The 27982-nt window shown below is 42.6% G+C and overlaps 1 protein-coding gene across 7 annotated transcripts in view; it reads right to left on the minus strand.

Moving 5' to 3' along the window:
• Positions 1-27982, minus strand: part of cfap74 (cilia and flagella associated protein 74) — a 460813-nt gene that overhangs the window by 131472 nt on the left and 301359 nt on the right. For all 7 annotated transcript variants that reach the window (XM_059952433.1, XM_059952430.1, XM_059952431.1 and 4 more), the window contains 3 exons: positions 26258-26380; positions 12438-12559; positions 7105-7233 (listed from right to left, as the gene is read on the minus strand). In XM_059952433.1, the coding sequence (XP_059808416.1) occupies positions 7105-7233; positions 12438-12559; positions 26258-26380 (374 nt within the window). The remainder of the gene's footprint in view (positions 1-7104; positions 7234-12437; positions 12560-26257; positions 26381-27982) is intronic.

Genomic DNA, 27982 nt, shown 5'->3' on the forward strand with positions numbered 1-27982 from the left:
ATGAAGAGAGAAGATGCCAGAGAGAAGAGGTCATAGGACTTGACCCGGAGTGGGGCCATGATTCAATGAAGCCCTGAGTGAGATTGAAGGAGGATCGGCAACAGGGAAACCATGAGCTCCAGCTTGTGCACATTAAACTGTTTCATTAAAATGGGCCCTTTTCTTTTTTTAAAATTCTTTCTTTACTAACCCTTGGTCAAATTAAGAATTATAAAGCTAAATCTTTTAATTGTATGCGGTGTACTGTCTTTTATTTCATGGTACTTATTTGTAACAGGGTAACGAATCCCACAGCACTCACACAAACTGGCAATTTTGGGGTGGGCTTGCACCTGAATTTCACGTTTGGCAGAGATTGTCTTCCCTAGACTTATGCAGCTGACAGAACCAGAGTGTTTCACAAGGATGTTGCCTGGATTGGAGAGTATGCCTTATGAGAACAGGTTGAGTGAATTTGGCCTTTTCTCCTTGGAGCGACGGAGGATGAGAAGTGACCTTATAGAGATGTACAAGATGATGAAAGGCACTGATCATGTGGATAGCCAGAGGGATTTTCCCAGGGCTGAAATGGCTAACACGAGGGGGCATAATTTTAAGGTGCCTGGATGTCAGTACAGAGGCGATGTCAAAGGTAAGTTTTTCACCCAGTGTTGGGTGTGTGGAATGCATTGCTGGTGACGGTGGTGGAGGCTGATACAACAAGGGTCTTTTAAGAGACTTTTAGATAAGTACATGGAGCTAAGAAAAATAGAGGGCTATGTGGTAGGATAATTCTAGGCAGTTTCTAGAGTAGTTTACATGGTTGATACAACACTGTGGGCCTTAGGGCCTGTAATGTGCTGTAGTTTTCTATGTTCTAAAGGAATTTCCTCTCCACATCCACTCTATCGAAACCTTTCAATATTTGATAGGTTTCGATGAGATCCTTTCTCATTTTTCTAAGCTACAGGAAATACAGGCCCAGAGCCTTCAAACGCTTCTCATATGTTAATACTTTCATTCCTGGAATCATTCTCATATCTCAGCAACTTCTTGGCTCTTTTACACATTGATCCTTCATGTCAGCAAGTGCCTCAGGAGATTTACAATGTCTGAAGAACTACAAACATACCTTATTAGATACACCTGCATACCTGCTTGTTAATGAAAATATCTATTCGTCCAATCATGTGTCAGCCACTCGATGCATAAAAGCATGCAGAATGGTCAAGTGGTTCAGCTGTTGTTCAAACCAAACATCAGAATGGGGAAAGAAATGTGATCTAAGAGACTTCGACTATTGAATGATCGTTGGAGCCATACAGGATGGTTTGTGTATCTCAGAAACTGTTGATCTTCTAGGATCTTTATGCACAGCAGTCTCTAGAGTTTACAGATAATTGTGCAATAAACAAAAAGCATTCAGTGAGCGGCACTTCTGAGGGTGAAAATGACTTCTTAATGAGAAAGATCTGAGGAGAATGGCGAGAGTGGTGGAAAGTGACATGAACTCAAATAGCCATGCTTCATTTGAGTTAATATTGCTTTTTGGGAGACGGAGGCAGAAGGGGATTCCAGAAGATGGAGGCAGCATGCACAAATTTTGTCGTGAGAAGTCTGTGGGATGGGCAGGAAGCCATTGTTTGACTTCATTTCAATGATTGAAGCTTCCATTGTTTGTCAATTGAACCAGTGAGGCAAGTGCAGAGGGTGAGTACTGAACATAGAACATAAAATAGTACAGCACATTTCAGGCCCTTCGGCCCACAATGTTGTGCCAACCCTCAAACCCTGCCTCCCATATAGCCCTCCACCTTAAATTCCTCCATATACCTGTCTAATAGTCTCTTAAATTTCACTAGTTTATCTGCCTTCACCACTGACTCGGGCTGTGCATTCCACGCACCAACTACTCTCTGAGTGAAAAACCTACCTCTAATATCCCCCTTGAACTTCCCTCCCTTTACCTTAAAGCCATGACCTCTTGTACTGAGCAGTGGTGCCCTGGGGAAGAGGCACTGGCTGTCCACTCTGTCTACTCCTCTTAATATCTTGTATACCTCTATCATGTCTTCTCTCATCCTCCTTCTCTCCAAAGAGTAAAGCCCTCGCTCCCTTAATCTCTAATCATAATGCATACACTCTAAACCAGGCAGCATCCTGGTAAATCTCCTCTGTAGCCTTTCCAATGCTTCCACATCCTTCCTATAGTGAGGCAACCAGAACTGGACACAGTACTCTAAGTGTGGCCTAACCAGAGTTTTATACAGCTGCATCATTATATTGTGTCTCTTAAACTCTATCCCTCAACTTATGAAAGCTAACACCCCATAAGCTTTAACTACCCTATCTACCTGTGAGGCAACTTTCAGGGATCTGTGGACATGTACCCCAGATCCCTCTGCTCCTCCACACTACCAAGTATCCTGCCATTTACTTTGTACTCTGCTTTGGCGCTTCTCCTTCCAAAGTGTACCACCTCACACTTCTCCAGGTTGAACTCCATCGGCCACTTCTCAGCCCACTTCTGCATCCTATCAATGTCTCTCTGCAATCTTCGACAATCCTCTACACTATCTACAACACCACCAACCTTTGTGTCATCTGCAAACTTGCCAACCCACACTTCTACCCCCACATCCAGGTCGTTAATAAAAATCACAAAAAGTAGAGGTCCCAGAACAGATCCTTGTGGGACACCACTAGTCACAACTCTCCAATCTGAATGTACTCCCTCCACCACGACTCTCTGCCTTCTGCAGGCAAGCCAATTCTGAATCCACCTGGCCAAACTTCCCTGGATCACATGCCTTCTGAGTTTCTGAATAAGCCTACCATGTGGAACCTTGTCAAAAGCCTTACTAAAATCCATATAGATCACATCCACTGCACTACACTCAGCTATATGCCTGGTCACCTCCTCACCAAGAACTCTATCAGGCTTGTTAGGCACGATCTGCCCTTCACAAAGCCATGCTGACTATCCCTGATCAGACCATGATTCCCTAAATGCCCATAGATCCTATTTCCAACAGCTTTCCCACCACAGATGTAAGGCTCACTGGTCTATAGTTACCCAGACTATCCCTACTACCTTTCTTGAACAAAGGGACAACATTTACCTTCCTCCAATCCTCCAGTACCATTCCCATGGACAACAAGGACATAAAGATCCTAGCCAGAGGCTTAGCAGTCTCCTCCCTTGCCTCGTGGAGCAGGCTGGGGAATATTGCATCAGGCCCCAGGGACTTACCCGTCCTAATGTATTTTAACAACTCCAACACCTCCTCTCCCTTAATATCAACATGCTCCAGAACATCAACCTCACTCATATTGTCCTCACTGTCATCAAGTTCCCTCTCATTGGTGAATACCGAAGAGAAGTATTCATTGAGGACCTCGCTCACTTCCACAGCCTCCAGGCACATCTTCCCACTTTTATCTCTAATCGGTCCTACCTTCACTTCTGTCATCCTTTTGTTCTTCACATAATTGAAGAATGCCTTGGTGTTTTCCTTTACCCTACTCACCAAGGCCTTCTCATGCCCCATTCTTGCTCTTCTCAGCCCCTTCTTTTGTAATTTATTTTTTTGATTGAAGTTCATCATCAAACAAACACTTCCATAAGATGTATTTCAGACATTGTACATATATATCATATATATCACAAATCTCCACAAAGTATTTATCTGAGGTATACACTTATAGAAAAGAGTATAAAGAAAAAACAAGCAAAAGGAAAGAACTATGTACAAGTAGGGAGTGATCTTTTTTTTTACAACAGATTCATTGATTTGTGAGAATAAAATCAGGCCTATGAGGCATTATGTAGTTAAACCATTTTCCCAGTATGAATCAAATTGTACCAGCTTATGATTAACAGATGCTGTTATCTTCTCCATTTTGTAAATGTCTATTGTAATTTCCATCCATGTATTTAAAGTTGGGCTCTCCTGTGATAACCATTTCCTGGTAAGAGTCTTTTTACCAGCCACCAACAGTATATTTGTTAAATATTTATCTCTTTTCACCCATTCTTGAGGTATATATCCAAAATATATGGTCTTACTCTCTAAGGGTATTTCACATTTAAAGATGTCTTGTAGGGCATTGTGTATCCCCCTCCAATAGTTTTTGATAATAGGGCAGTCCCAAAAAATATGATAATGATTTGCATTTTGATTTCCACAATTTCTCCAGCAAACAGGGAGGTTACTATCATAATGGGATTTCTGAGAGGGTGTAATAAAATATCTTATCAAGTTTTTCCATCCAAACTCCTTCCATTTCTACTTCCATTGACATCTCCATATTGTTGTCCATTCTTCCACAGATATAATTATCCCTCATTCCTTCTCCCATTTTGTTTTAATGTATGAAGTCGAAAGTGTTTTAAGATTTGACAACCCCTTTTACATGCTTGAAATGATTCTACTACCATTATCTGAATTATATGCTTTTCTAAAGAGCTCTATCAAGCATGTATTTTTAAGCATCTTATTAACTTATTGTCGCATCTAAGCTCCTTTCTTGCTACCCTATACTCCTCAATAAACCCATCTGATCCTTGCTTCCTAAACCTCATGTATGCTGCCTTCTTCCACCTGACTAGATTTTCCACCTCGTTTGTCACCCATGGTTCCTTCACCCTACCATTCTTTATCTTCCTCACCAGGACAAATTTATCCCTAACATCCTGCAAGAGATCCTTAAACATCGACCACATGTCCATAGTACATTTCCCTGCAAAAACATCATCCCAAATCACACCCGCAAATTCTAGCCTTATAGCCTCATAATTTGCCCTTCCCCAATTAAAAATGTTCCTGTCCTCTCTGATTCTATCCTTCTCCATGATAAATGCTAAAGGCCAGGGAGAGGTGATCACTGTCCCACAGATGCTCACCCACTGACAGATCTGTGACCTGACCCAGTTCATTACCTAATACTAGATCTAGTATGGCATTCCCCCTAGTCGGCCTGTCAACATATTGTGACAGGAGTCCATCCTGGACACACTTAACAAACTCTGCCCCATCTAAACCTTTGGAACTAATCAAGTGCCAATCAATATTAGGGAAGTTAAAGTCACCCATGATAACAACCCTGTTATTTTTGCACCTTTCCAAAATCTGCCTCCCAATCTGCTCCTCGGTATCTCTGCTGCTACCAGGGGGCCTATAGAATATCCCCAGTAGAGTAACTGCTCCCTTCCTGTTCCTGACTTCTACCCATACTGACTCAAAAGAGGATCCTGCTACAGTACCCACCCTTTCTGCAGCTGTAATAGTATCCTTGACCAGTAACGCCACTCCTCCTCCCCTTTTCCCCCCTCTCTATCCCTTTTCAAGCACTGAAATCCAGGAATATTGAGAATCCATTCCTGCCCTGGTGCCAGCCAAGTCTCCATAATGGCCACTACATCATAATTCCATGTATGTATCCAAGCTCTCAGTTCATCACCTTTATTCCTGATGCTTCTTGCATTGAAGTACACACACTTTAGCCCTTCTACCTTACTACCTTTACACCCTTTATTCTGCTTCTCTTTCCTCAAAGCCTCTCTATATGTTAGATCTGGCTTTACTCCATGCACTTCTTTCCCTGCTCTATTGCTCCGGGTCCAATCCCCCTTGCAAATTAGTTTAAACCCTCCTGAACCATGCTAGCAAACCTACCTGCAAGGATATTGCTCCCCCTCAAGTTCAGGTGCAACCCACCCAATCTGTACAGGTCCCACCTTCCCCAGAAGAGATCCCAATGATCCAAAAATCTAAAACCCAGCTCCTTGCACCAACTCTTCAGCCACACATTCAACTGCCATCTCCTCCAATTCTTACCATCACTATCATGTAGCACTGGCAGCAATCCTGAGAACGCTACCCTTGAGGTCCTCTTCCTGCCTATGTCGTTGGTACCAACATGTATCACGACGTCTGGTTGCTTTCCCTCTCGTACCAGGACGTCATGCACCTGGTCAGAGACATCCCAGACCCTGGCACCCGGGGGGGGGGGGGGGGGGGCAACAAATCATGCGGGTGTCCTTCTCACATCCACAAAATCTCCTGTCTGCTCCCCTGACTATTGAATCTCCAATGACTGCAGCTCTGCTCTTCTCTGTCCCATCCTTCTGCACCACAGGGTCAGACTCAGTGCCAGAGGCCCTGCCACTGTGGCTCACACCTGGTCGGTCATCCTCACCAACAGTATCCAGGATGGTAAACTTATTATTCAGGGGAATGGCTACAGGGGTGCTCTGCACTACCTATCTACTCTGCTTCGTTTTTCCCCCTCTGACTGTCACCCAACAACCTGCTTCCAGCAGCCTATGTGTGACTACCTCCCTGTAGCTCTCATCTATGACTGCTTCATTTTCCCTTATGAGTCTAAGGTCATCCAGCTGCTGCTCCAGATTCCTCACACGGTCTTCCAGATCACCCAGATCATGAGTACTGGCTGCCTATCTTTTGATAGGGCCCTTCTATAAAGGGGGAAAGGTCTTCTGCTGGGCCTGGAGAGTGTTGCCCAGGTTTTGTGTGTTTTGAATGTGGACTTGAACTATAGACTATCTTTTCAGTTTTATAGTTTTTTATATTCTGTGTTTTCTCACTCAACCATTTTTCTGTGCAGGGAGGTGGGATTTGGGGTCAATTGCCTGTTCTGTTTTGTTCGTTTTTTGTGTGGAAGGAGGGATTTGGGGGATTGTTGTGCCTGTTCCATTTTTATTCATTTTTTTGTGTGGGGACGGAGGATTTTGGGGGTTGATAATCATGTTGCTTTTCTTTTCTTGGTTTCATGGTTAACCAGAGAAGAATAATTTCAAATTGTATACATTGATAATAAATGAACCTTTAACTCAAATAACCAGTCTTTATAACAGTGGTGTGCAGAAGAGCATCTCTGAACATACAACACATTGAACCTTGAAGTAGGTGAGCTTCCATGAGCACATACTCAGTGGCAACATTATTAGTTAACTAAAAAAGTAGCCACTAATAGTAAATACAAGTAGTTGGCATATCACTGAAGCTCTGCTAGCATTGAAAATGCAACCTCTCCAGTATGATTGCTTTTAACCAGTTACCTGACTAGCCTTGAATTCACTAGTGTGACAAAAAGACCTACCTTGGCAGAAATTTGAGTTGAAAACTTAAACTGGAGTGTGCTTGGATAAATCCACTTTTAGGTAAAAATTCCAGATGATTTCTCAGCTCTTTGCACACCACAAATTTTACCTGGTGCCCCAAGGACGCCCTGATAAAACAAACTCAAGTCAAATACAGAACAACACAGACAAGATGCTGGAGGAATTCAGCAGGTCAGGCAACATCAATGGAGAGGGCTGAGATCCTTCATCAGGAATGAAGTCAAATAAAATTCCAATACATTGGCACATGGTTGACAGATAAGTACGAAGAGATATATTTTAGAAAATCAAGTCTGCATAGGACTATGAATGGTAGGGCACTAGGGAATGTCATGGAAGAGAGGGAGTTGGATTACAACTGTATAGTTTGTTAAACAGAATGTTTAGTACACTGGCCTACATCAGTCAGGGCACTGAGTATAGGAGCAAGGACATCATGTTGCAGTTGTAACAGCTTTGTGACCATGTTAATGGAAAGGTGTGGTTAAACTGGAAAGAGTGCAAAGGAGATTTGAGGATATCCCTAGGATTAGAGGACAGGTTTCAAGGCTCTTTATTCCTTGGAACATAGGAGAATGAGGGGTGATCCTCACAGAAGTGTTTAAAATTATGAAAAACATTAAGGAGGATGGTAATGGACTTCTACCCAGGGAAGGGGAAGCCTAAACTAGCGTCATAGATCTAGGGTGAGAGGGGAAAGATTAAAAGGGACCTGAGGCAAATTTTTCATGCATACGGTGGTGAGTATATAGAACGTGCCAACAGAGGAAGTGATTGAGGCAGGTACAATAGCATCATTTAAGAAACACTTGGAGGGGAGAGGCCTAGATAAATAAAGGCAGGAAATTGGGACCAGCTGGGTGGACCACATGGTCAGCTGGGACTGGTTAGGCTTAAGATCTGTATGGGGACCAGACAGATGGACCACATGGTCAGCCTGGACTATTTAGGTTGTATTTGGACCAGCTAGGTGGATCACATGGTCAGCCTGGACTAGATTGGCTGTAGTGAGGCCAACTGGGTGGACCACATGGCTGGCCTGCACTGGCTAGGCTGTACTGGGACCAGAAGGGTGGACCACATAGTTGGTCTGTATTGGGACCAGCTGGATGGACCCATGGTCAGCCTGTAATTGATAGGCTGTATTGGGACCAGCTGGATGGACCACATGGTTGGCCAGGACTGGTTAGGCTGAAGGGTTGAATTGCTCTATTATTCAAGGACTCTAGATGTGGATACAAGAATGTCTCATCATATCCAGCTTGGGAAGCCTCCAGCCTAGCCTAATAATTGGAAAATGTATTTTGAATTTTCCTATTTCAGGTAATTCGCTGTTTCTGTTCCTTTTATCTTCCCACAAATCCACCAGGGAGCACCTCACTCTTTGCTTATCTTTTCCATCTCTTCTCCTTACCCCCACCCTCAATACCTGAATACTTTATCCTCAACCACCTGCCTATCATCCCTTCCTTATCTGGTTTCACCTATCACCCACTAGCCTCCCTGCCTCACCCCTCTCTCACTTCTATATACTGAATTTCTTCCTTCTGCACTCTCAGACCAAATGCAGGGGCTTGACCTAAAACGCTGACCATCTCTTTTCCTCCACGGATACTTCTGACCTGCTGAGTTCCTCCAGCTGTTTGTCTGCTTCAAATAAAAACTTAACCCAGTTAAGTAAATGCAAGAAAGTGTGATACACATAAAATGCTTTGAAGATTCATTTGTGTCTGTCACGATCTCAATGAAACCCTCCAAGTGACAAAGATAAGTGTATTCTGGGCATGTAGGTGTGGATAAGCTATTGTCCCCCTGGCTCAGCCAAAGCTGCCTCCTCGACTTTTTGAAGAAATTCAGGGGGAATTATTAATACATACGCTCACACATGCACATAGACACATATACACAAGCGCACACACACTCTTACAAATTGATAATGGCATATAGACGAATCTTCACTTTTCTAATTAACAGCCCAAGGCATCATTGCCTGAACCTTAACATTTTGCAACAGTTTGACAATAATAAAAACAGACATTGGGCCACATGAATGGATAATGATAATTTTATGATGTCTTTAATAATTAGAAATTAAAGGGAAATTAAAAGGATATGATTGGCTGCTCTAGCTATAGGTTTCCATGATCAGTTTTAATCAATACACATTGCTGAACAGTTCCATGTATATGAATTACTGCAGTTCAGCTCATTCACGCGATCAAATAAATAACTAGGAACTGAGAGTTTTGTGAATTCCCAAAACAGTATTTTGAAACATTAACACATACAAGCACAAGAATTTAGGAGGCAGAAGAATATTCTCCTTGACAGGTATTTGTGGAAAGAGTGTATTTAATAAGGTGCTATTTTTTCACATTCCATAATGTATTAATAAATCTCTGCAGTGTCCAAATGACCAGAAGGTTGTTGGGCCAGGTACCTTAAGAACAAAACTGTGCAATCACTAAGAGCCTATGAATTGAAAAAAGTTGTAAGGTTTAAAATGTAAGAGATTCTGCTGGAAATCTGGAGCAACACATACAAAATGTTGGTGGAACTCAGCAGGTCAGGCAGTGATCTATGGAGGGAAATAGTCAGCCAATGTTTCAACTGAGATCTTTCATCAGGACTGGGAAGAAAGAGAGGAGATAAAACTCTGTCTTTGCATGGCTGACCAATATTTAGAATTTCTATTTTTGCTTTCCCAAAGGTATTTTTTTGGTAAATCAAATGGGGGGGGGGGAGGAATAAGTGAAAGATAAGAAATTAGGAGTGGGTAATAATACCCAAAGTTTGTGGGAAATACAGGTGCTTGTGCAGTTAGCTCTGTGAGGAAGATTACCCTGCTGATCTCTGTTAACTGGCCTCTGTGGGGAGGTAGTATAACTGACCTGGCAGGAATAGCTACAGCATCTCCAGTGTTGTTCCCACCTCCCCCACAACATCAACATCAGATTCAGAAATAACAGACCACAAATACCTATCAGCACCATTAATTGGTATTTAGTCCTAGCATATATTCAGTGGCCACTTTATTAGGTACAGCTATACACCTGCACATTAATGCAAATATCTAATCAGACAATCATTTCTGATCACAGAGAGTGGCAAGTCATTCGGTGTATGTGTGCACCCAGATGGCGGTTCTTTGTTTTAGGACCCCGCAGTATTACTTGTACAGCGACCACCCTCTGAGATGGCATGCGTTGGCAACACACATTTTCTGCCAGGGACACTGCTGCAAGAGGGTACGTGGCTCCAGCAGACAGCATCAACCATGCTGCTTTGAAGGAACTGCCTCAGTTTTACCGAGAGTTATTGAGAGTATGGGGTCTAGTCTCATCCAGTCAGGGTGCTCCTGCGCCAGTGGAGGATGATCCTCTAGCTGCAAGCGGGACTGGTCCCCATCCTATCACACTGAATGTTGAGAGGGCTCAGGGAAGTGGAGGGATTCTGGCTGCACCACCATCTATTCGGCCGGAATTGCCTGTCAGACCCAGGCCTCAGGATACCATGTGGGAGAGGGTCCCACAAAACATGAGCCGTCTTGCTGGGATGCCCACCATGCCTTTCTGTGATGCTCCAAAGTGTTTCTCGTATAGGCTGCTCTTGCACACCTATCACTTCCTTGCTTTGGCGATCTGTTTTACCATTTGGCAGCAGAGGAGATCCACAGTGGTTATCTCTTTATGCAGGGATCTTTCCCCTGTACTTTGGGGACTGGGGGTGACTGACTGCCTGCCCCTCTTCTGAGGATATGTTCATGCCTGGCTGTCCTTGGAGAGGGAGCATGTGGTCACAATGGTTAGAATGGAGGATTTCCAGAAGTGGTGGGCCCCCCAGGGAATTGACTGTTTTATAGACAGTAATAATATTTTAATTTAAATTTATTCATTGTGTTGTAAACACTTAATGTTTGTACTTTGTGTATTTGTTGTGTAAATAAACTTTTATAGTTTTGAAAAAAAAAGACGGACTCTTTTGCGTTCATTGTTGCACTAGGGCAAAGAAATGACTCAGAAGATTGTAATTCTTCATCATTATCCTTACCAGAGTTGTCCTTAGCTCCAGGCCTAGAACCCTCCTCTTCCATCTCACACCTCCACTCAAAAATCACCACACTGGTCTGTTTTTAGAATGAAAATTTCCCTCCAATTTTCTACTACACTGGTAGTTTGTTTGCTCCTATGAGTCAGTAAGGGGAAGTTGGGGGAGGTAATTTAGGAGGGAGAGGCTGACGTCACAGCCCAAGTTGAGTGAATCCATTCAATGCTTGGAAAATGCACTTCATGTTCCTCATCAGCCTACCAACCTCCCCTGTGTGCAATACAGCGCTCACTCATTATCAGCCTACTGTCCTCCTCTTTGTACAATACAACACTCACCAATTATCAATGGCCTCCCCTACTTCACATCGAAAACTGAGAATAAACACAGTCCTCTTGCGCACTGCCATACTGGGCTGAGAGCCCTCTAACGAGATTGCTAACTGATCTGCTCAGTCATTGCCCACCACTGCATTACATGAAATTCAAAAAACAATGTTTATTTCTTTTAATCATGATCTCTCGCAGAACCCTGGTTGGGAAACCCTAGAATTTATAGAGAATGATACAAAAAACAAAAACATCCAGTGAGCGACTGTTCTGTTGGCGAAAATGCCTTGTTAATAAGACAGGTCAGAGGAGAATAGCCAGATTAGTTCAAGCTGACAGGAAGGTGGCAGTAATAACCACGTGTTAAAACCAAAATTATTATCACATCAGTGATAATAAATCTAATTCTGATTCTAGAAAGGAATAGGTGCAAGTGTTGTACCTTCCTATTCTCCCTTATTAAGTACTCCCACCTTCTTATTCAGGCTTCTTCCCCCTTCCTTTCCGGTCCTGATGAAGGATCACCGTCCAAAATGTTGACTATTTATTCACTTCCATAGATGCTGCCTAACCCGCTGAGTTCCTCTAGCATTGTGCATGTTACAAGTGCTAAAGAAATGATTATATGGATGGGAGACCACTGGTCTGTGTGGTGAAGGCGGACCGAATAGCCTATTTCCATGTTTTACATCTTTTTAATGATGATTCTACCATGGACCCAATGTGCTCAATGGTCCCTTTTTGTATCATGTTAGGGTAAGGTATGGAAAGTTGCTGCAAGTAAAGTGACTTTTACTAGGAATAATATTCTGAAATATTTGTTAAAACTGACAGAGAGATGCTGATTTGCAGATTCATTCCCTGTTGCACCTCCTCTCTTTTTACGTCATTTGTATTTCAGTATAAAGGGCCATTTTTGTCTCTTATCAACGTACCTGTTGTGAACACGGATGGCATCTTGATATAGCCGGTCATACATGCAGATTTTCAAGTCTATATTAGGATTTGAAACCCAGACTGGTACGTCAATGGCCTGTGCTTGAACCTTAATGGATATCTATTTTTAGGAGGAGGAAAAACAAATAATCACAGCTGATCTGTAAAACCTGCTGTGCTTAATTAAATTATTGCAATAGATCCAAGGATGTTATTGTTTTGTGGTGGGTATTCAAACTGGAATAGTACAAGCTCATATCTCATCATAAAAATCTCTAACAGAATTTTGTTGCATAAATATTCAAACATGTTTTGGAAGTAATTTGTCTTTTACGTTCTTGTTTGGTGACAATGAACTTTGTTTTGTGACGTGGTCTGTTTTGTTCATTATCTGACAGATGGTGCTGGAAGATATTCTGCAACCTATGCAGTGGGTGTCCCAGCTAAAGGAGAATCACACAGGGCTGAATTGTTTGTTATGGAGATATAAATGGTAGGAGATCATAGAAACTTCTGTGCCTTCCTTACTAAAGCTATAAACCAGGCATGGGCAAACTATGGCCCGCGGGCCATATGCGGCCCGTTAAGCTTTTTAATCCGGCCCGCAGAACTTGATGAAATTATATTAATAAACCTTGTTAACGTTTTTTCCCCGCAATTCTGGCGTTTTCCCAATAGATGGCACACTCTATATACATTGACCTTTGTTGAGGTGCAGCGTATTACTCCACATTTGCGCTTTACTCTTTGTTCGGCTCGACCTATTTGTGTGAACAGGCGTTCAGCGTCATGAACATCAACAAAGCCAGCCACAGATCCAAGTTAACTGACCAACACCTCAGATCCATCCTGAGAATCGCCACAACAAAACTAAATCCAGACTTTGATGCGCTGGCTAAAAAGGGAGACCAACAACACTGTTCCCACTGAAATTAAAAATAAGTTTCTTCCTTGTGTTATGTAAAAAATGCATTTGAAAATATTTTTTACATGTTACATGTCATTTCTGTTAAGTGATGGACATGAGTAGTGCGCAGGTGCATGTACGTTCTCAAAATAAAAAATGCGCTCCAGATCAAATAACGCACTCTGCATACTGGCGCGCTGTCACTGTTCTGTCTTTGTGCTGGTCGTTGTTGAGTTTTGGCACAGGGGACAATTGAATAAGAAGGAGCAGGACAAGTAGACCTGCATCTCCTACCGTTTTTGAAATAAAGACAGTCAGGAGGAGAGTGATGATGATAATATCTTGAAGGATAACAGAATTTTCAGTGCTTTAAAATAATAACTGTTACTATTAAAAAAAGCTGTATTTTATTCATTTAATTTTCAGTGTTTTAAAAGACGTTTCAATAAATAGCTAAATACCATGGGACTTCAAAGACAGATATTTTGTTGTAATGCATTTGTTCATTTTCAATTGAAATTAAAGCACATGTTTTCTACATATCCCATGATATTTTATTTTCTCTTATGAGGTGTATTACCAAAACACTCCATCCATCTGCTCCTGGTCCGGCCCCCCCTGTCAAATTTTAGAACCCTTTGCGGCCCACAAGTCAAAAAGTTTGCCCACCCCTGCTATAAACTATAACATTACTAGATATGAACAAGTCAAACTCAGAATCCTGTGAGAACACCTGTTTTATAATTAATTCATTTCATCATAAACTATTAGGCAGAGTGTTAATAATTAGATTCACAGTAGGTTTGCAAATACTATTGTCTGTTTAAATCTTTCTTGCCCTTTCTTCATTATAAGAGATAAAGAGTCATAGAACACTATCTCACAGTAACAGGCTCTTCGGCCCATCTAGTCCATGCTGATCTCAATCTGCCTTGTCTCTTCGAGCTGTGCCTAGACCACAGTCCTCCATACCCCTCCCTTCTATGCACTTACCCAAACTTCTCTTAAATGTTGAAATTGAGCCTATGCCCACCAGTTCCATTGGCAGCTCATTCCATACTAATCACCATGAATGAAGAAGTTCCCCCTGATGTTTCTGTTAAACCTTTCACCCTTAACCTATGACCTCTAGTAGTCATTTCACTCAACCTCACCGGAAAAAGCCTGCTTGCATTAACCCTTTCTATACCCCTTATAATTTGGTACACCTCCATTAAATCTTCCCTCATTCTCCTAGGCTCTAGAGAAAAAAGTCATAACCTATTCAACCTCTCCCTATAACTCAGGTCCTCAAGTCCTGGCGACATCCTTGTAAATTTTCTCTGCACTATTTCAATATTATTGATATTTTTCCTGTAGGTAGGCGACCAGAACTGTCCGCAATACTCCAAATTAGGCCTCACCAACATTTTATACAACTTCAATTTAACATCCCAGCTGCTGTACTCAGTACTTTGATATATGAGGGCCAATGTGCAAATATGCCAAAGCCCTCTTTATGACCCTTTCTACCTGTGATCTCATTATAGTCAAACTGTAATCCAGATTGTTGATAGAGATGACAAACAACAACAGACCCACTACTGATGTTGTCTACATGGACCAGTAAGGCCTTTGACAAGGTCCTGCATGGGAGGTTAGGAAGATTCAGTCGCTAGGTATTCATGGTGAGGTAGTAAATTGGATTAGACATTGGCTCAATGGGAGAAGTCAGAGAGTGGTAGTGGAGGATTACTTCTTTGAGTGGAGGCCTGTGACTAATAGTGTGCCACAGGGATCAGTGCTGGGTCCTTTGTTATTTGTCATCTATGCCAATGATCTGGATGATAATGTGGTAAATTGGATCAGCAAATTTGCTGATGATACAAAGATTGCAGGTGTAGTGGACAGTGAGGAAGGTTTTCAAAGCTTGCAGAGGGATCTGGACCAGCTGGAAAAATGGGCTGAAAAATGGCAGATGGAGTTTAATACAGACAAGTGTGAGGTATTGAACTTTGGAAGGAAAAACCAAAGTTGAACATACAAGGTAAATGGTAGGGCACTGAAGAGTGCAGTCGAACAGAGGGATCTAGGAACACAGATACAAAATTCCCTAAAAGTGGCGTCACAGATAGATAGGGTAGTAAACAGAGCTTTTGGTACATTGGCCTTTATAAATCAAAGTACTGAGTATAAGAGTTGGAATGTTATGGTGGGGTTGTATAAGGCATTGGCGAGGCTGAATTTGGAGTATTGTGTGCAGTTTTGGTCTCCGAATTTTAGGAAGGATATTAATAAGGTTGAAAGAGTGCAGAGAAGGTTTACAAGGATGTTGCTGGATCTTGAGAAACTGAGTTACAGAGAAAGGTTGAATAAGGTTAGGACTTTATTCTCTGAAGCATAGAAGAATGAGGGGAAACTTGATAGAGGTATATAAAATTATGATGGGTATAGATAGAGTGAATGCAAGCAGGCTTTTTCCACTGAGGCTAGGGGAGAAAAAAAACAGAGGACATGGGTTAAGGGCGAAGGGGGAAAAGTTTAAAGGGAACATTAGGTGGGACTTCTTCACGCAGAGAGTGGCGGGAGTGTGGAGTGAACTGCCAGGTGAAATTGTAAATGCAGGCTCACTTTTAACATTTAAGAAAAACTTGAACAGGTACATGGATGAGAGATGTATGGAGGGATATGGTCCAGGTGCAGGTCAGTGGAACTAGGCAGAAAAATGGTTCGGCACAGCCAAGAAAAAAGGCCTGTTTCTGTGCTGTAATGTTATATGATCCCTGTAACACACCACTAGTTGCAGACCTCCAGTCAGAGAGGTGAAGATATTTAAAACCTGTCTTAAACATTCAGACATAAACACCAATTCAAGCAGATGCCCTTCATGTTGGCCACTATATAAAAAAAAAATTAGATCAGAATCAGAATCATGACGTGACTGGTGTCTGCAGCTACATATATTTCAATCCAAAAGTATTGTAGGAAAAGTGGATGAGCTCAAAGCTTGGATCAACACCTGGAATTACAACATTGTAGCCATTAGTAAGATTTGGTTGCAGGAAGGGAAGGACATCTTTGAATGTTACTTGCTATTTTGAATGCTTTGCACCTTGTATGGTTTGAACGATAATTAAACTTGGTTTGATTTGACTGGTAGCTCAATATTTTGGTGTTTTGTTGTTTTAGATGTGACAAAGCATGACAGATAAATGGAGGTAGAGTGGAGTTATGAGACAGGGAGTGTCACGGCAGTGTGACGTCAGGATAACACAGAACTTAAAACAATACAGCACAGTACAGTATAGGCCATTCAGCCCACAATGTTGTGCCGACCTTTAAACCCTGCCTCCCATATAACCCTCCACCTTAAATTCCTCCATAAACCTGTCTAGTAGTCTCTTAGATTTCACTAGTGTATCTGCCTCCACACTGACTCAGGCAGTGCATTCCACGCACCAACCACTGAGTAAAAAACTTTCCTCTAATATCCCCCTTGAACTTTCCACCCCTTACCTTAAAGCCATGTCCTTTTGTATTGAGTGGAGGTGCCCTGGGGAAGAGGTACTCGCTGTCCACTCTGTCTATTCCTCTTAATATCTTGTATACCTCAATCATATCTCCTCTCATCCTCCTATTCTCCAGAGAGTAAAGCTCTAGCTTCCTTAATCTCTGATCATAATGCATCCTCTATAAACCAGGTGGCATCCTGGTAAATCTCCTCTGTACCCTTTCCAATGCTTCCATATCCTTCCTATACTGAGGCGACCAGAACTGGACACAGTACTCCAAGTGTGCCCTAACCAGAGTTTTATAGAGCTGCACCATTACACCACGACTCTTAAACTCTATCCCTCGACTTATGAAAGCAACACCCCATAATCTTTCTTAACTACCCTATCTACCTGTGAGTCAACTTTCAGGGATCTGTGGACATGTACCCCCAGATCCCTCTGCTCCTCCACACTCCCAAGTATCCTGCCGTTTACTTTGTACTCTGCCTTGGAGTTTGTCCTTCCAAAGTGTACCACCTCACATTTCTCTGGGTTGAACTCCATCTGCCACTTCTCAGCCCACTTCTCCAACCTATCAATGTCTCGCTGCAATCTTCGACAATCCTCAACATGACACAACACCACCAACCAATGTTGTCTGCAAACTTGCCAACCCACCCTTACACCCCCACATCCAGGTCGTTAATAAAAATCACAAGAAGTAGAGGTCCCAGAACCGATGCTTGTGGGACACCACTAGTCACAACCTGCCAATCCTAATGTACTCCCTCCACCATGACCCTCTGCTTTCTGCAGGCAAGCCAATTCTGAATCCACCTAGCCAAACTTCCCTGCTTCGCATGTCTTCTGACTTTCTGAATAAGTCTACCATGTGGTACCTTATCAAATGCCTTACTAAAATCCATGTAGATTACATCCACCACACTACCCTCATCTATATGCCTGGTCCCCTCCTCAAAGAACTCTATCAAGCTTGTTAGACACGATCTGCCCTTCACAAAGCCATGCTGACTGTCCCTGATCAGACCATGATTCTCTAAATGCCCATAGATCCTATCTCTAAGAATCTTTTCCAACAGCTTTCCCACCACAGACGTAAGGCTCACTGGTCTATAATTACCCAGACTATCCCTACTACCTTTCTTGCATGAAGGGACAACATTTGCCTCCCTCCAATCCTCCGGTACCGTTCCCATGGACAACGAGGACATAAAGATCCTAGCCAGAGGCTCAGCAGTCTCATCCCTCAACTCGTGGAGCAGCCTGGGGAAAATTCTGTTGGGCCCCGGGGACTTATCCATCCTAATGTATCTTAACAACTCCAACACTTCATCTCCCTTAATATCAACATACTCCAGAACATCAACTGCACTCATATTGTCCTCACCGTCATCAAGTTCCCTCTCATTGGTGAACACCGAAGCAAAGTATTCATTGAGGACCTCGCTCACTTACACAGCCTCCAGGCACATCTTCCCACCTTTATCTCTAATCGGTCCTATCTTCACTCCTGTCAACCATTTGTTCTTCACATAATTGAAGAATGTCTTGGGGTTTTAATTTACCCTACTCTCCAAGGCCTTCTCATGCCCCTTTCTTGCTCTCCTCAGCCCCTTCTTAAGCTTTCTTGCTACACTATATTCCTCAATAGACTCATCTGATCCTTGCTTCCTAAACCTCACATATGCTGCCTTTTTCCATCTGACTAGATTCCCCACCTCACTTGTCACCCATGGTTCATTCACCCTACCATTCTTTATCTTCCTCACTGGGACAAATTTATCCCTAACATCCTGCAAGAGATCCCTAAACATCGACCACATGTCCATAGTACATTTCCCTGCAAAAATATCATCCCAGCTCACAACTGCAAGTTCTAGCCTTATAGCCTCATAATTTGCCCTTCCCCAATTAAAAATTTTCCTGTCCTCTCTGATTCTATCCTTTTTCATGATAACGTTAAAGGCCTGGGAGCGGTGGTCACTGTCCCCCAGATGCTCACCCACTGAGAGATCTGTGACCTGACCCAGTTCGTTACCTAATACTAGATCTAGTATGGCATTCCCCCTAGTCGGCCTGTCAACATACTGTAACAGGAATCAATCCTGGACACACTTAACAAACTCTGCCCCGTCTAAACCATTGGAACAAATCAGGTGCCAATCAATATTAGGGAAGTTAAAGTCACCCATGATAGCAACCCTGTTATTTTTGCACCTTTCCAAAATCTGCCTCCCAATCTGCTCCTCGGTATCTCTGCTGCTACCAGGGCGCCTATAGACTACTCCCAATAGAGTAACTGCTCTCTTCCTATTCTTGACTTCTACCCATACTGACTCAAAAGAGGATCCTGCTACATTACCCACCCTTTCTGTAGCTGTAATAGTATCCCTGACAAGTAATGCTGGAGACTGTAAACTGGAGAACTCATCTTGTGAGGTGTTATGGGTGGAACTGAGAAATAAGAGATGTATGACCGTGTTAATGGGGCTATATTACAGACCACCACCAAGTCCCAGAGATTTTAGATGAAAAAATTTGTAAAGAGATTGCAGACTGTTGTAAGAAACATAGAGTTTGTCAAATGTGTTCAGGTAAGCTTCCTTCATCAGTACGTAGAAGTCCCAATGACAGAGCATGTGAAACAGGATTTGCTATTAGGGAATGAGACAGGGCAGATGACAGAAGTTTGTGTAGGGGAACACTTTGCATCCAGTGACTGCAATGCCACTAGCTTCAAAGTAAATATGCAAAAAGATACGTATGGTCCATGGGTTGAGATTCTAAATTGGAAAAAGGCCAATTTTGATGGTATCAGAAATGATCTGGCAAGTGTGGATTGGGTCAGGCTGTTTTCTGGCAAAGGGGTACTGGGAAAGAGGGAGGCCTTCAGAATTGAAATTTTGAGAGTACAAAACCTGTATGTGCCTATCAGAATAAAAGGTAAAGACAACAAGTGTAGGGAACCTTGGTTTTTGGGAGATAATGAGGCCTTCATTAAGAGAAAAAATGAGGTGCATAGCAGGTATAGTCAAGTAGGAACACATGAGGTGCTTATGGAGTACAAGAAATGCAAGAGAACACTTGAGAAAGAAATCAGGAGGACTCAAAGATTGCATTAAGTTGCACTAGCAGATAAAGTGAAGAAGAATCCTAAGGAATTCTAGAGATATATTTAGATTAAAAGGATTGCAAGGGACAAAATCTGGTCAGATCAGAATGGTAATCCATGTGTTGAATTGATTGGATCAAAAAGGGTAAGATGAGTGAACACATCTGTCCTTATTGAGGGATCAGAAGTGGAAAGTGTGAGCAATTTCAAGTTCCAGAGTATCAACATCTCGGGGGATCTTTCCTGAGCGCGGCTATAAAGAAGGCACGACTGTGGCTACATTTCCTTATGAGTTAGAGGAGATTTGTTATGACTGGTTATAAGAGAACAAAATTTATACTGAACTGATTCCGTTGGGAGAAGTTCAATGATTTCTGTTTAATTTGCAGAAATTTCCAGCATGAACCTGTGACAAGTTCCTATGAAGAAGTATACTAAAGGCAACTGTAGCTAACAAGACAAAGGAGAGTCAGTTTGGATTTTCAAAGGTTTTTGACTAGGTGCTGCACATGAGGCTGTTTAAAAGTTGTGTGTTACTTTAACAATTACAAGAAAGACACTAGTATGGATAGAAATTGGCAGATTGGCAAGAGGCAGAGAGTGGCAATAAAGGGGATTTTTTTTCTGGTTGGCTGCTAGTGACCAGTGGTGTTCCACAGGGGTTGGGGTTGGGACCACTTCTTTTCACATTATATGTCAGTGGTTTGAATGAAGGAATTTATGGTTTTTGCCAAGTTTATGAATGATACGAAGAGAGAAGGAGGGGCAGGTAATATTGAGGAAGTAGGGAATCTGCAGAAGGACATGGGCAAATTGAGAGAATGGGCAAAGAGGTGGAAAATGGAATATTCTGTTGAAAATTGTATGTACAAGGAATAAAAGGGTAGACTATTTTCTAAATGGAGAGAAAATTCAAAAATCTGAAGTGCAAAGGGACTTAGAAGTCTTCCTACAGGATTCCCCGCAGGTTGAGTCGGTGGTGAGGAAGGAAAATGTGATGTTGGCATTCATTTCAATAGGACTAGAATACAAAAGGATGTGATGCTGAGGCTTTATAAGGCATTGGTCGGACTGTACTTGGAGTACTGTGAGCAATTTTTGGCCCCTTAACTAAGAAAAGATGTGCTGCCATTGGGGAGGGTCAAGGGAACGTTGATGACAATGATCCCAGGAATGAAAGTGTTTGATGCTTCTGGGCCTGTACTCACTGGAGTTTAGAAGAAATGGGGGGGGGGTGGGGGTGGATCTCATTGAAACCTATTGAATATTGAAAGACCTAGATAGATTGGATGTTGTAGAGGACGTTTCCTATAGTGGAGGAGTCCAGGACCAGAGGGTACAGCCTCAGAAAAGAAGGATGTCTCTTTAGAACAGAGATAATGAGGAATTTCTTCAGCTATAGGGTGGAGAATCTGTGGAATTTATTGCCACAGACAGCTGTGCTGGGCAAGTTATTGAGTATATTTAAAACAGAGGTTGATAGGTTCTTGATTAATCAGGGTGCCAAAGATTACAGGCAGAAGGCAGGCGAATGGATTGAGAGGGATATTAAATCAGCTCTGATGGAATGGCAGAACAGACTCAACAGACTGAATGGCCTAATTCTGTTCCTATGTTGTATAGTTTAAGCTTGATGTGGTTCAGGATCAACAAATCCTTTTATTTCAATGAGGAAGAATGACTATAAGGGATTAAGTTCTACGCTGAATTGAATTTTAAATTAAGTTTATTTAATTGATTTTTTTTATTGGCAGTGCATGCATGCTTTAATTATTTATTTTATGTTGAAATAGACTGATTAATTTTAGATCATGAGGCTGTAAGTCATAGGAGCAGAATTAGGACATTCAGCCCTTCGAGTCAGCTCCATTATTCTACAATGGTTGAGTTAATTTTCTTCTCAACTTCATTCTCCTGCCTTTTCCTCATAAGCTTTGACGTCCTAACTAATTATGAACTTGGAACTGGAATTGGTTTATTATTGTACCAAAGTACAGTAAAAATTATTTGTTTATATAGAACATAGAATAGTACAGCACATTACAGGCCCTTTGGTCCACAATGTTGTGCCGACCCGCAAACCCTGCCTCCCAAATAACCCCCCACCTTAAATTCCTCCATATATCTAGTAATCTCTTAAACTTCACTAGTGTATCTGCCTCCAGCACTGACTCAGGCAGTGCATTCCACACACCAACCAGTTTCTTAGTGAAAAACCTTCCTCTAATATCCCCCTTGAACTTCCCTCCCCTTACCTTAAAGCTATGTCCTCTTGTACTGAGCAGTGGTGCCCTGGGGAAGAGGCGCTGGCTGTCCACTCTGTCTATTCCTCTTAATACCTTGTACACCTCTATCATGTCTACTCTCATCCTCCTCCTCTCCAAAGAGTAAAGCCCTAGCTCCCTTAATCTCTGATCATAATCTACACTCTCTAAACCAGGCAGCATCCTGGTAAATCTCCTCTGTACCCTCCCAATGCTTCCACATCCTTCCTATACTGAGGTGACCAGAACTGGACACAGTACTCCAAGTGTGCCCTAACCAGAGTTTTATAGAGCTGCATCATTACATCACGTCTCTTAAACTCTATCCCTCGACTTATGAAAGCTAACACCCCATAAGCTTTCTTAACTACTCTATCTACCTGAGAGGCAACTTTCAGGGATCTGTGGACATGTAGCCCCAGATCCCTCTGCTCCTCCACACTACTAAGTATCCTGCCATTTACTTTGTACTCTGCCTTGGAGTTTGTCCTTCCAAAGTGTACCACCTCACACTTCTCCGGGTTGAACTTCATCTGCCACTTCTCAGCCCACTTCTGCATCCTATCAATGTCTCTCTGCAATCTTTGACAATCCTCTACACTATCTACAACACCACCAACCTTTGTGTCGTCTGCAAACTTGCCAACCCACCCTTCTACCCCCTCAACCAGGTCGTTAATAAAAATCACAAAAAGTAGAGGTCCCAGAACAGATCCTTGTGGGACACCACTGGTCAGAACCCTCCAATCTGAATGCACTTCCTCCACCATGACCCTCTGCCTTCTGCAGGCAAGCCAATTCTGAATCCACCTGGCCAAACTTCCCTGGATCCCATGCCTTCTGACTTTCTGAATAAGCCTACTGTATGTTACCTGGACAGATCTTTCCATACACCTCGGTAGAACAAAAGGTAGTACATATATACCTGTCTAGTTGTGCTTTTACTAAAATTCTACATGTGCCTGTTTATGTGAGGACTAAGGGTTCTTAAGGTTGTCTTAGCAGCGGATGGTAGTGGGGATAAGCTCCAAATGACATGCAATTCTAACAGCCACTCACAACCAAGTCCAGCTCTTGGCCTTCACATGTGTCTTAGCTACCAGGCCTGGTGGAACTGTTTCTACTGACAAGAGAAGGGGCAAAGGCAGATCACTGGTGCTTCAAAACCAGTTGCTTCAGATGGGAGGGGGGTGCTCATCAGCCTTGGATGGTGGCCTACCTAGGAGAAGGAAAACTCTGATTTTAAACCTCCACTGCCTTGCGGCCATACCCGCCCATGGGAAAGGTTTTGAGAGTGAACCCTGAGGAAGAAATCTGGAGCTGGAGTCCCAGAGGCGTTTTGATGTTGTTTACGACTTCACTCTGGCAACCTCTGTAACAACACTGGTGCTAAGCTGTTTCAGCGCTTGACCTTCCCTTGACTACATCAGTGACATGGAGGGGGGGAGCCCGCTCCATGGGCAACAGACAGTTCTTCAAATCTTCCTGCCCCAGAGAGGACACAGTCCACCAGAGGCACAAACCCATGATCCCCTGGGATCGACGGCTGCCTACTACTTGGGCCTCTAAGTCGAGGTATCACCTAGCTATCATTCGGGCTGGTTGAGAGATTATCTCGGTAGGCAGATAAGTCTGAACTACATAAATATATATTTATGTCATTGTATTTTTACTAATATTCTATATGTGATTGTACACAAGAGGACTGGGCGTCAAAGCTGCTACGTTTCCTAGTGGCCATCAGGGTGGGTCATCAGATGATATTAATAGGCTTGGCGGGGGTTGGGGTTGGACTACATGCATCCATATTCTGCATTGTTGTATTTTACTGATGTAACACCCTGGGAAAGGTTTCACTGCTAATGTAATGGTCTTTCTGTAGAAGCTGTGTTTGTGTTTGGTTACGATTAGAGAAAACAGTTGCTTTGGAATGTGAGCTGGGTCCTTTGTTTGGTGGGGGGTGAAGAGAGAATACACTGGACAGAACTGGTCGTAGGATTCGACTGGTGGGAGAATGTGATTTGATGGAGCCTGGTGTCGCGATCAACTGAGGATCTGTGAACATGAACTTTGGGAAGAGTTGAGCTCCACTTTGAGCACATTTGACTGTTTGATTATAATGGGCCCTTTTTGTTTTTTTTCTTTTCTTTACTAACCCTTTAGTTCAGTTAAGATTCATAAATAAAATTCCTTTAATTGTATGCAGTGTGCTGTCTGTGATTTCTTGGTAATGAGTTGTAACAGGGCAGCAAGTTACACAGCAACTATGCAAACCGGGATTTGGGGTGGGAGAGCCGTCTTAATATCATGGGTTTGACGGGGCGGGAGTGTGTATTCCCTAGATTTATTTAGCCAAGGAAACTGGCAGGGTTTCACTGATATTCTACATGGGTTTGTTGACTTGTGTGTGCAAGGACTGGGCATTAATCTGCAGTGTTGTGGGTTGGGGAGGGGGGGGGGGTGCATCGGGACTCTGTAATTCCGTGTAATGTGTTCTTAGCACTTTGACCCTACAGTAACCGTGTCTTGATTGGCTGTATTCATGAGTATTCATGTATGGTTGAATGATAATTAAACTTAAATTGAATTGATAAATGAAAGAATGTAATGTTACAGCTACAGAGAAAGTGCAGTGCAGGTAAATAATAGGTGCAAGGGTCACATTCAGATAAATTATGAGATCAGGAATTCATCGTAATCTGTCTAGTCATGGCCCTTGCACCTTACGGTTTACATCTCAACCTATTGATCTTAATTTTAAGTAAATCCAATGACTTGGCCTTCACAGCCAACTGTGGTGAGGAATTCCACAATTCACCACCCTCTGGCTAAAGAAATTCCTCCCTATCTCTGTTCTAAAGGGATGTCCTTCTCTTCTGTGGCTGTGCCCTTTGGTCCCAGACTCTCCCACTGTAGGAAACATCCTTTCAATATTTGAAAGATTTCAATGAGATCCCTCCTAATGACACGCTGGCTATGGGTACAACTCACTGAAAACAGAACATACAATCCTGGAACGGTAATCTAGAGTATCTACAATCCCTTGATGGAATCCATAATTCCATTTGATTGAGGAATCTCCAGGAAATTTTTTGTTACATTATGTGAAGAGCCACAGTCTTTTCCTCAAGTAGGGGTGTATAAAACCAGATGGAATAGGGTTAAAGTGAGAGGGGTAACATTTAAAAGGGACCTAAGGGACAATATTTTCTTCCACACAGAGGTTGGTGGTACATGGAATATTCTGCCAGAAGCAGTAGTAGTAGTAGAAGAGGATGGTTATGGCATTTAAAAGATACTTAGACAGTTACACAAAGAAAAAAAGATTTACGGAGAATTTGGGGCCAAACACAAGCAAATGGGATTAGCTCAAAGGTAACTTGGTCAGGATGGATGAATTGGGGCCGAGGGGCCTGTTTCCATGTAGTATATGATTCCATGATTCAACTAAAGGCATTATATTTAGGGAACATGGGCTAAAACCCACATTGCAATGAGTCTAGAAATGAGTTTGCCCACTGTGAAACTTAATTCAGGATTCAAGTTTAATTACTACATGTACCTTGAAATATACAGTGAAGTGTGTTGTTTGTGTTAACAACCAACACACCCTGGATGAGCTGGGACAGGTGGCAAGTGTGCCGCAAATTCTAGTGCCAACATACAATGCCCTTGATGTTCAGTGGAGCTACACAAGCAGCAACAGCAACAACGGCAAAACAACTCTTTTGTATCAATCTTTTACCTTTTCCACCTATCACCTCCTAGCTTCTCAGTTCATACCCTTTCCATCACCCACTCATCTATCTTTATTTATCACTTTCTGGATTGTCCTCCTTTCCCATCCCCCTGCCTTCTTATTCTGGTATTTCCCCCTTCCTTCCCATTTCTGATGAAGGGTCTTGACCCAGTTCTTTATTCCTCTCCAATAGATACTGCCTGACCTGATGAGCTCCTCCAGCAATTTGTGTGTATAACAGCAATACAAGCTTGAATGTGTTCCTTTCTGATTCTGAGACAAGTATTCCACGATCAGACTTACATTTTTGTTGGCTTCATAAGGAAATACCAACTCAAGATCTGCTTGTGCGGTGCCAGCAACTGTAGGTAGAAAGATTATTGGTAACTTGATTGAAGAAAATGGGCCAATGTCATCCTTCGTGACCTACAGCAATTCAGTAAACAGAAGGAGATCTGATGAACAACAGAAATAAAAGCCAACTAAAAAAGGCAATATATCATAATTTGCAGATTTTTGGGTAGGAGACTGTCCATTTACCAGTACTTGTACTACAAGCAACCACAATACAGCCACTGGTAGTACTACATATGCAGGGCCCTTAGCATTGTTAATGATCCTTCCCATCTGTCCAACAATCTGTCTTTCTAATGTCAGGCAGGAGCTAGCGTAGGACAAGGACTGTTAGGATAGGAAACAGCTTATTCTCCCAGGCTGTGAGACTACTGAACACCCTGCCAACACCCAGGCCACATCATATATGAAGGCCAATAGTGTTATGCTGTTTAATTTTTAACTTGTGTCGTAAATGCACTTTATTATTTATTAATTTATTTGTGGTAATATTTGTGTATATTACTTTATGTGTCATGTGTTCAAAATACATTTTTTATCAAAGTATGTATACTATATACAACCTTGAGATGTGTCTCCTTAATAGCAGCCATAAAACAAAGAGACCCAATAGAAACCATTAAAAAAAACTGTCAAACACCCAACGTTAAGATAAAAACAAACCATGCAAGCAATTAAAGTAAGCAAATAACATTCAGAACTGAAGTTCGTGAAAATGAGTCCACCCCCATGAAGCGAGTCATCACTGCAGCCAATCCAGAAACCCGTTCATTGCAAGGCAAAGCTTCAGCTCAGCATAGAGATGAGTAAACCTTGCGGAGCAGTGAGCTGAACATTGGTCTGTACCTCACCTCCAGCCCTGACACCCTTTTCAATTTAGTCCAGCACTTAAATCATCCAAACCTCAGATTGTTCCTTGCTGTCAGACCTGGGGTCTGCTGCTTTGATTCGCTCTCAGGGCTGGGCTGCATTGCCTCAATTCAACCCAAACCCAACCTTCCCATTTCAGCTCGGCGCTTAAATTGATCAAACCTTGGGTCACCATTCCTTGCTCTTGGACCTGGGCCCTGCTACTTTAATATGTTCTCAACCCTGGACCTCACTGCCTCGACTCGGCCCAGCTCTTAAATCAAAGCTCGAGCCTTTCCTCACTCTCAGGCCTGAGTCTAGTGCCTGCCACCTCAACTCTGCCTCGCTTCTGTTCTGCCACATCAAATCAGCTCCAAATGTGCTCCAATAGCCAAACATTGATTCATTCCCCACTCAGGGGTCTGAGCCTCACCACTTTCCTGACACAATATGTAGATAAGCCTACAAGAGGAAAGGCTGTTCTTGATCTGATATCGGGAAATGAACCTGGTCAGGTATCAGGTATATATGAATGCACGAAGTATAAGGAATAAAGTAGATGAGCTTGAGGCTCAGTTGGAAATTGGCAAGTACGATGTTGTGGGAATAATAGAGACATGGCTTCAAGCAGACAGGGCCTGGGAAATGAATATTCAAGGATATACATCTTATCGAAAGGACAGACTGACTGGCAGAGGGGGTGTGGTGGCTCTGTTGGTGAGGAATGATATTTAGTCCCTTGCGAGGGGGAGGACATAGAATCAGGGGATGTAGAGTCAGTATGGATAGAACTGAGAAATTCTAAGGGTAGAGAGACCCTAATGG

This window comes from Hypanus sabinus, chromosome 27, assembly GCF_030144855.1.
Source record: "Hypanus sabinus isolate sHypSab1 chromosome 27, sHypSab1.hap1, whole genome shotgun sequence".
Taxonomy (NCBI): domain Eukaryota; kingdom Metazoa; phylum Chordata; class Chondrichthyes; order Myliobatiformes; family Dasyatidae; genus Hypanus; species Hypanus sabinus.